The sequence below is a fragment of the Cervus canadensis genome, chromosome 5 (assembly GCF_019320065.1).
Source record: "Cervus canadensis isolate Bull #8, Minnesota chromosome 5, ASM1932006v1, whole genome shotgun sequence".
In the NCBI taxonomy this organism is placed as follows: domain Eukaryota; kingdom Metazoa; phylum Chordata; class Mammalia; order Artiodactyla; family Cervidae; genus Cervus; species Cervus canadensis.
In genome coordinates this window covers 95,709,459-95,718,801 of record NC_057390.1, presented here as the reverse complement: position 1 = coordinate 95,718,801, position 9,343 = coordinate 95,709,459, and the positions used below count along the sequence as shown (strand labels likewise).

Below are 9,343 nucleotides of genomic sequence, written 5' to 3'. Positions count from 1 at the left end.
TGTTGCTGCAGATGGCATTATTTCCTTCCAGAGCTGGGGGGAGCGGTAAACTGAGAGATGGGGATTGACATATACACACACTACTGTTTATAAAATAGATAACTAACAACGACCTATTGCGTAGCAAAGGGCGCTCCAGACTCTATGTGGGATGACCTGTATGGGAAAAGAATCTTAAAAAAGGGTGGATATATGTGTATGCATGACTGTTTCACTTTACCGTACAGCAGAAACTAACACATTATATTAATAAATCAACTATACTCCAATAAAAACTTTAAAAAAATTCCTACTCAGACTGTTTCATAAGCTTATTTTGAGGCTCACATGGTGCTTTGTTAGTTATAAGCTGCTTGGCAAATGTAGGGGCTGTCATGATCACCTTGGTGACAGTTTTGAGTTCTTTTTTTTTTTTTTTAACTGTATTTATTCATTTGGCTGTGCCACGCAGCGTGTGGGATCTTCGTTGCCCAGCCAGGGATCAAACCCATACCACCTGCATTGGAAGCGTGGCGACTTAACTAGCAGACCACCAGGGAAGTCCCTTGAGTTCTGCATAAACAGGATCCCCCAGGCCTGGCTGCTGGGTCCCTAGGACTCACCAGCCTCTGATTCCCATCCCACGTCGCAGAGACAATTCATGGAACTTCAACTGTGTGTTCTGAGTAAATATTCAGAATGGCCCTCCTGTCCCATCAGACAGCCACAGCCTCAGCACAGCTGCCCCCTGAGGACCCCTGTCACCTGGCGTCCCCCCACCCAGGGCCCAGGAAAGGCGGGCCCGAGACTCACTCTGCAGCGCAAGGACCACCACTTTCTCCACAGCGCCCAGCTCGTTCTCTGCCAGGCACTGGTACTGTCCTGCGTCGTCCATCTGCGGGCGGGCACAGAAGGGGGCGTGGTGTTCAGGAGAGGAGGACGAGGGGGGCAGGGAGCATCTGGGGACAGCTGGACACGGGAAGGGGCCCCTGGAGCAAGGCCCGCCTAACCGGGAAGGGGCTGAGAGCCCAAACCAGCCAGGGGCCAGCACGTTCCATCAGCAGGGCAGCCACGGCTGCTGCTGAATAGAATCCAGAGAGGAAACTCCTGCCCCTTTCACACCTGCAGCTTGAGGGTGGTGGCGGTTCATGGCTCTAAGTGGAGCCATATGCTGCCAACGCATGCATGAGATCCACCTCTTCTGAATTACGTACATTAAAGTATTATGATGCCACCACACATTATTAGGGATGCCTTTTTAAAAAATAGTTTGGGCAACACTGAGTTAGACAAGAACAGGTGCAGACACAGAACTGCAGGCTCCTTGGGGGCACAGCTGCAAGGCTTCCGGGGGAGGAGGGAGTGTTTACAGCACTTCCCGGCCCTGGTGAAACGGAAGACTTCGTCCTGGGATATCCATGACCACGGCAATGAGGCAACTCAGGAAGAATGCTGGCTCAGATTCACTTCCGAGGGGCAGTACCGCCATGAGACGGAGCTGGGGGCAGCCAAGGCCAGGGTCCACACCCAGAAGATAATTTCCCGGAGGCCGCTCCCAAGGGACTGTAAGCGGGAGGCATGGCATGCAATTAAGAGGGCAGAGTTGGGCATCAGTCCAAGATGGGACCGGCTCTGGCTCCCCTGCTTACCATATTGAACCCATTACTAGTGCATGACTGTGTCTCTGGAGACTCAGTTTCCCCATCTCTGAAATGGGGATGATAGGATTGTTGTAAGCATCAGATGAGATCACGCTCACTAAGCGCGAGGCACAGTGCCTGGCCCCACACTGTAAATATGCAGGTCACGGAAGCCCCGTTGCTGCTGCTGTAGCTGCCTTGATACTGGTCTGAGACAGGCTCCCAAATGGGTGAGATTAAGGACCTCTAAAGCGAGTTCATGACAGCCCTGAACTGTGGGTTTCTGCGCAACCACTGGGACTTGGGACACAGAAGCAAAGGTGAGCAAGCAGACTGCCTCTGAGTTCAAGGCTTTGGAAACAGCGTGGAGTAGGAATCAGGATACCTGGGGTGGGGTCTTGACTCAGGTGCTTACTGACTGGGGGCCTCTCTGACCCTCAGTGTCTTCATCTGTAAAATGGTGCACTCTTATCTGCTTACTCTGCTCCATGGGGTAGTTATCAATTATATACATTAGCATTACCGAGGGGCCAGTCACTCTCAGATACCTGGTGTGGGTCATCTCACTGATTTCTCACTGCACATCTATGAGGTGGGATAATTATTAGCCCCACTGAATGGATAAGGTAATTGAGGTGCAGAGAAGTGAAGCCATTGGCTGGAGGTCGCCCTAGTTAGTCGGGGGAGAATCTCGGGGTATGGGCAGGAAAGCGCTTTGAAGACTGTATCAGGTGGTGCCAACCTACTAAACAACTATCTTGGGCCATCAGACAGAGCGGAGGCTGTCCTGGGTGGCTCCAGCCCAGCCCCGGGCCCCGCCTTGCCTCCGTCCTGCGGATGATCAGTGAGCCATTCTGAAGCCGGTGCCGGAGCCGGCTGCCCCGTAGCGGAAGGCCATCTTTGATCCAGTAGATGTCAGGTGCCGGGTCTCCATGGACTGCACAGTCCAGCCGGATGCTACCCCCGACGGGTTCCACCAGGTAGGAAAATGACTCCCCTTGCAGGACAGGGGCCTCTGCGTCAGGTGACATCAGACAGGGGGGTCAGAAAGGAGGTCCCCTTTAGGTTAAGCCTCCCACGAATCCATCCCCAAAGGCCTGCCTGCCAGACCCCAATGACCCACAGAGGCTCCTGCTGGTTCGGCATGGCTGTGTAGAGTCAATGCATTAGGGATAGCAAACAACTTCCGTGTCATGGGTCAAGTGCACTAGCTTGGCAGTAGCTGCCAGGAACACGGTGCTGAGGATTTGAAGCCGAGTGGGAATAGTGCTATGATTGATTAGTGATGCCTGAGACAGGCACAGGAATGGAGAAATGGTATGAATGTCATATACTCATAGAGTACTTTGGAAAACAAGGATGACAGGGTCATTAGGACACCTCTGTCGGACACAGCAACACTGAGACGTCTCCGATTCTCATTCCATGCAACGCTTAAACCACTCTTGGCCGCCCTGTGCCGGTTTTCACCCTTGCTGCTTTCCTGAGGTTGAATCTACCGACAGTAGCATTCTGGTGCCAGGGGCAGCTCATTCTGTCCATTGGGCCCCACCCTCCCATCCTAAAGTTGAGTCTGCACATCATGGTGCCATGAGGGTTACTGGGCTGCTCCTGGGGGAGGAGGGCTGTGGGGGGCAGTTGGAAAACTGGTGAGATTCTCACATTGTTGGCCAGGCCCCCGGCCCCCTCCCACACTTACCCTGTCCAGCTAAGGGTAGTGCTGAAGGTCAGTGGGTCAAATCTCATTCTACCTGCAGCCGGGGCATCTGGGCATGCTAAGTCACTTTAGTTGTGTCTGACTCTGTACAACGCTATGGACTGTAGCCCGTCAGGCTCCTCTGTCCAAGGGCTTCTCCAGGCAAGAATACTGGAGTGGGTAGCCATGGCCTCCTCCAGGGGATCTTCCTGACCCAGGAATTGAACCCTCATCTCCTAGGTCTAACTGCATTGGCAGGCGGGTTCTTTACCATTAGTGCCACCTGGGAAGGCCCGAGACATCTGGGGAGGGTAAAAAATACTGATGTTGGGGCCTTTACTGGTCAGGTGAAATCTGGGCCTTGGGGTTTTATGAAGCCCCCCAGGAGATTCCAAAGGCCAACCAGGGTGGAGAGGTATTGGTTCAGAGATCAGGAGGCCAGTTTCTTAGAAAAACCACTAGACTGGGTTGGCAGAAGTCTGGAGGAAGACCACGGGGTCATTGCCTACCCTTCACGTGGACGAAGCTGACCACCTGCACGCGGCCCACTCTGTTCTCCGCCCAGCAGATGTAGGTCCCACTGTCCTCTCTGGTGACTGCCACCCGCTGCAGTGTGCTGCCCCCGTCCTGCTCAGACACCCCTTCTGTGGCAGAGAAAGAGACGCCCTGTGGAGCTCTGGGCTCAGGGTGCCGGGACCTCCTGCCCGGAACACTTAACTCGGGCCTGAGTATCCAGCAGGTGCTTCATAAAGGCACAAAGTGTCCTTGGACTGGAAGCCTGAGCAAGTCAGACCCGATCACGGCAGGCACAGGCCATGTTAGAGGGTGCAGTCGAGGACCTGTCTTTTCTCATTTTCCTGTTCACACTGAGTTTGATGAGTGGCCCAGGGAAGGTGTTTGGAGACCTATTAACACGTGATACTTGTAGAGATGATGCCACGATCTACATACAGATAGGTGCTGTGGCCAGCCTTTGATTTCCCTGTCATCATTAGACACGGTCCCTACATCAGGCACAAGGGCAAGTGCTACACTGATGGGCCTTTTACTCTGGGCGAGGCCCTGCCAGGTGTGCCTTCTGCATTGAATCATGCTGCCCTCAGGCACACAGCTTTCTCCATTTTAAGATGAAGAGCAGGGCTCACAAAGGCTGAATCTCTTTCCCAAGCTCCCTGCCCAGGAAGCCGTGGGGTTGAAGCAAAGCTTTCTGTAGGTGTACAAACGGGAGCCACACCTGTTCCCCAGCACCTGGGCTAAGAGGGTCTGAAAATATCATTTGCAGTGGAGGGGGCTTAGCAATTCATCCATTCAGCAGACACTTACTGAGCACATACTCTATATACCACAGGGCCTGGATAGACCTTGTTGTTGCTCAGTCGCTAAATTGTGTCCGACTCTGCAACCCCATGGACTGAAGCACGCAGGCCTCCCTGTCGCTCACTATCTCCCGAAGTTTGCCAGGTTTGTGTCCATAGAGTCGGTGATGCTATCCAACCCTTGGGCCTCCCAAAATAGTGCCTGAGGTACAGGTGGGAGGAGTTTGCTGAGGGGCTAGGTTGGAGTTCAGTCAATGTTCCTGGCCCGGAGGTCTCCAGAGTCTTTTTTGCAGGTGGCTTCTTGTCGGGTCTGACCTGTGACTGGTCACGTAGGGCCACGTGTGTTTGCCCTGTCCCCCCAATGCAGGGCCAAGTCTGGAGACCCAGAACCCACAGGCTGACTAGCACCCTCTTCCCCATCCTCTTCAACCTCCCAGGGTCCCGGGTCCCTGTCCCGCCCGCCCCCAGCAGGCCGAGACCTGTGACTAGCCGGTTGTTGATGGTCCAGCCTATTCGGGGTGTAGGGCTGCCTCGGGCCGCACAGTGAAGCCACAGCCTGTCCCCGAGGCGCAGGCTGCGGTCCCCGGGCACAGTGGTGAAGACAGGCAGGGCCAGGATGGTGAGATGCACTCGGCGGCGGGCACGGCCCACAGCGTTCTCAGCGGTACAGGTGTAAGTGCCAGCATCCTGGCTCTGTGGGCAAAGGGAGGAGTCAGCCTGAGAACTGTTCCCGCTACAGACAGAATGTTCCCTGGGGACCTGCTCCCGGGAAGGTTCCCGTGGACCATGCTGCCCAGAGAGGCAAAGTGACTTGCCCCAGTCACACAACTGGTGAACGGCTTGGCTTCACCACTGTGCCTCCCTGAAACCTCCATATGGCTAGGCACTGGTTTTCTTTCTTTGGACCGTGCCATGTGCGGTTTGTAGGATCTTAGTTCCCCACCCAGGGATGGAACCCGTGCCCCCTGCATTGGGAGCACAGGGTCTTAACCACTGGACCGCCAGGGAAGTCCTGGCTATGCGTTTTGATGAAATAAAATTTATATTTTAAGGCAGGACAAGAAAAATGAAACATCAGATTCTCTCTCCAAGTCTCTTTGGGCCTCCCCTTCCCCTCACTAAACTGCACTACCCATTAACCAGACCTCCTCAAAGATGGATGTGCCTGCTTGGCCGTAAAGACCAATCTTTTTTCTTTGCTCAGACGCTAGCAACATAACTTCTTAAAAGAAGAGCATTCTATCCCAGCTCTCTAAGCGGGTCATGGTGACTTGCTGCTCACTTTGTATGTGCTTACCTGGAGTATGTGTCTTTGGTGAACTTTATTTAAAATACCAGTATCTCATTTTGATATATGATTCTTTGTCTTAAAAATGTATGTGACTGTGTCTTTGATGTCTAACAGGTCCCCTGGGTTATAATCCTCGGTTGGGCTCAAATTAAATTCCCTTTAAAAAAAAATCTTCATCTGATTGTTTATTGAATTTTCAGCCTTTATCATCCAGGCCTGACCACACGCTCGTAATAGTCACCATTCGCTGAGCACCTATTACGTGTGCAGGATGGGACCTGAGCTCACCTCATCCATCATCCCTGAGGCCAGTCCTTCTCTGAGAGGAGACATCCCAACGGGCATCTCAACAGGGCTCACCACTGCACATCTGGCTCCCTGTGTGGCAGGATCCCTGCCCCCGAGACCCCCTCTGGTGTGCCCGCCCAGCAGCCAGCTGCCCATCTAACTGGAGAGCGACTTTTTGTCATTATAGAACATGATGCATGCTGATGGGGGAAGGGGGCCCGGGTCCCATCCACGCCCGTGGCTCAGGTTGAGAAGAGTAGGGGCAGTTTGGGGACATAAAGTCATTGCCATGCACCCCTCTCCTTCCCTCCAGGGCTCCTTCCCTCCCCAGGAACTAGCCACAGAGGTCCTGATTCAAATCTCCATTCTGCCTCTTGGAAACAGCATGTCTTGAACACCTGGGTACACTCTGAACCTTAGTTTCCTCATCTGTTGTTGCTGTTTAGTCACTAAGTCATGTCTGACTCTGAGACCCTGTGGACTGTAGCCCACCAGGCTCCTCTGTCCATGGGATTTCCCAGGCAAGAATACTGGAGTGGGTTGCCATTTCCTTCTCCAGGGGATCTTCCCCACCCAGGGATTGAACTTGGGTCTCCCGCACTGGCAGGCAGATTCTTTACCACTGAGCCACCAGGGGAGCACTTCCTCGTCTGCAGCGGGGGTGATAACACCTACTTCCCCAGGTTCGAGGATTAAGAAGCGGCGCAGGGTTCAGCACAGACCATGACACACGGTGTCTGCTGCTTCCGCCGTCACTATCATCTCCCTCTGCTCCCTGGGGCCAGGCCCTCACCTCCGAGTTTTTCACCAACAGCTCCCCGGAAGGCTGGATGGTGAACTTCCCCTCGGCTCCGGACACAGGCTGGCCATCCTTTTCCCAAGTGATGTTAGGCTCGGGGCTGCCGCTGGCGGTACAGGGCAAGAGGGCGTGGGCGCCCTCGGTGATGGACAGGTTGGGGAGGCCAGTCTTGATCGCGGGCGGGACTGTAGGGGGAAGGGGAGTCCACTCGGGGACTGGGGCTGGCCTGGGGTGGCTTACCCCTGTCCCAGTGCCCTTGCACTTGGCACAGCCTCAGCCCCTTCTTCCACCTCACCTGCTGGACCCCTCACTGTCCCCTGGTCATAAGCCATTGCCCGTGGTCTGCACAGCCTGGGGATTTTCTCGAGTTTGGTGCAGCTGTGATATAGTGACCCCCATTCACACACACGCGCACACAGGGACTAAGACGACAGGAATGGCTGTTGCTACTGCAAAGCCAATGTGAGCGAAGAACAACCAGATTCGTTTCCCACGAGGGGCCAGAGGAAGCAGAGAGGACTGGAGTTACTGTCTGAAGCCAGACCTTGGGTGCAAAAATGGGAGCTGTGTTCCTTGAATTCCTTCTAGAACCATCAGCCATGCTGGAATAGGCGTGGACGCAGGGACATGCCCCACCTGGGACCAGCCAGGCCAAGACCGAAGGGGCTCTCAGGAGTCTCAAAGCCCCTAGCTCACGGGGGTCCACTTTGGTCCCCCTCCCCGGGCCCACCTTGCACCACCAGCCGAGTCTTCCCCACGGCACTGCCTGCGCTGTTCTGGGCGAGGCAGAAATAGTTCCCGGCATCCTCTGGGCTGACATGGATAATCCGCAGCTGTCCACTGGGTAGGACCTGGGTACCGGCCCCTGGATTTGGTGGGGAGGAATTGGGAGCTGGTGGCTGGGGCAGCAGGACCCCCAAGGAGGGCTGGAAGGCTGCTTGGGCGGCTTGGTCTGACCAGGCAAGTGACTTGCTGTGGTCACAGGCTGACCGGGGGACAGAGTGAGCCTGGACGCTGGACCCAGAGCCCTTCTGGGCTATCCCCCTCCTCAGTCCCCCAACCCAGCCACCAAGCGCTCAGGCAGAACGAAGAGCTCTGGGCTGGTGAGGGAAGACAGGTGGGTGCCATGCCTCTGGGCAGGGCATGGGCTTTCCAGACCTCCCCGCAGGAGTGGGCGGCCCCGGGACAGGAAGGAGGACCCCAAGAGGGGACTTACCCGCAGGCACGCTGAGCCCCTCCTTCTGCCAGGTGATGCTCGGCCGGGGGAGGCCCGAGGCCTCGCAGGGCAGCAGTACCTCCTCCTTGGCCACCGCCCAGACCACACTGGGCAGTGGCTTCACCACGGGGGAGGCTGCAAAGGAACAGGGCGGCAGAGGTCCCTGGGGACACCTCCAACCGAGGGGTGTCTGAGCACCAGAGACAGAGGCTTCTAAAGGGAACAGGGGCTTCCGGAAACCTCGGAATGGAGGACATAGGCAGGCTGAGTCTTTTCTCCCAGAGAATCCCCTAGCCCTCCACCTGCTCCCCTGCCTCCAGGGCCACAGCTGTCCGGCCCGGGGACGCTCACCTCGCACAGTGAGGACCACGTGCTTGTGGGCCATGCCTGCAGCGTTGCGGGCCGTGCAGGTGTAGCGGCCGGTGTGGATGGGGAGGGCCTGCCCAATTTCCAGGGCCCCTGTGGGTGGGAATGGGGCACAGAGAGGGATGAGGGGACCCGGAACGGACATCCCAGGGGAGAAGCCGGCTGGGCTCTTACACATCCCACCCTGGTGTCTCTGTTGCAGACCATGCAACCTGCCTCCCTGCCCATCTGTAAGGAGCATGCGGGAACCTGGGCCTGCCTCTCTCCCTGCCCAGAGCATAACCATGGGCAAGTCCCTTCCGCTCTCTGCACCTTCCAGTCTCTGGGCCAGGTGTACAATGTGGAATCACACAGGATGGTCTTTAGACCTTTCTGGCTGTGATGTGCCTGAATCTGCCACTGCCCCACCTGGAATCCCTGGCCCACCTCCACCTTAGCAAGGTTCCACAGGCCTTCACTCTGCTGTCCTTGTTGTGTGCTGCTCAAAATTTGCCTCCTCCAGGCAGCTCTCCTGGGTTACCACCTCCTCTGTCTTCCCTTGGCCCTCTCTGCCTCAGTCTTGGCTGCTCAGTGAACACCATTTCAACCTTCCCAGACTGTAAGCTGCACCTTAACAGTCAGGTAAGGTGGTTTCTAAATCATTCCCTGTAGACCCCTGAGGGCCTCCTGAGTGGGCAAGGGAAGCCGAGGCCCGCCTGACTCTGGACCACTCTGCAGCACCCACCCCAGCCCCAAACAGAACCAGAACCTAG

At 55.9% G+C, this 9,343-nt stretch overlaps 1 protein-coding gene across 2 annotated transcripts in view; it reads right to left on the bottom strand.

Annotated features, from left to right (window-relative positions):
- HMCN2 (hemicentin 2) overlaps window positions 1-9,343 on the bottom strand; it is a 185,613-nt gene that overhangs the window by 17,526 nt on the left and 158,744 nt on the right. For both annotated transcript variants that reach the window (XM_043469851.1, XM_043469852.1), the window contains exons 78-85: window positions 8,577-8,684; window positions 8,226-8,360; window positions 7,740-7,874; window positions 7,004-7,194; window positions 5,111-5,324; window positions 3,825-3,959; window positions 2,444-2,634; window positions 793-874 (exon numbers count right to left, since the gene is read on the bottom strand). In XM_043469851.1, coding sequence (XP_043325786.1) covers window positions 793-874; window positions 2,444-2,634; window positions 3,825-3,959; window positions 5,111-5,324; window positions 7,004-7,194; window positions 7,740-7,874; window positions 8,226-8,360; window positions 8,577-8,684 — 1,191 coding nt within the window. The remainder of the gene's footprint in view (window positions 1-792; window positions 875-2,443; window positions 2,635-3,824; window positions 3,960-5,110; window positions 5,325-7,003; window positions 7,195-7,739; window positions 7,875-8,225; window positions 8,361-8,576; window positions 8,685-9,343) is intronic.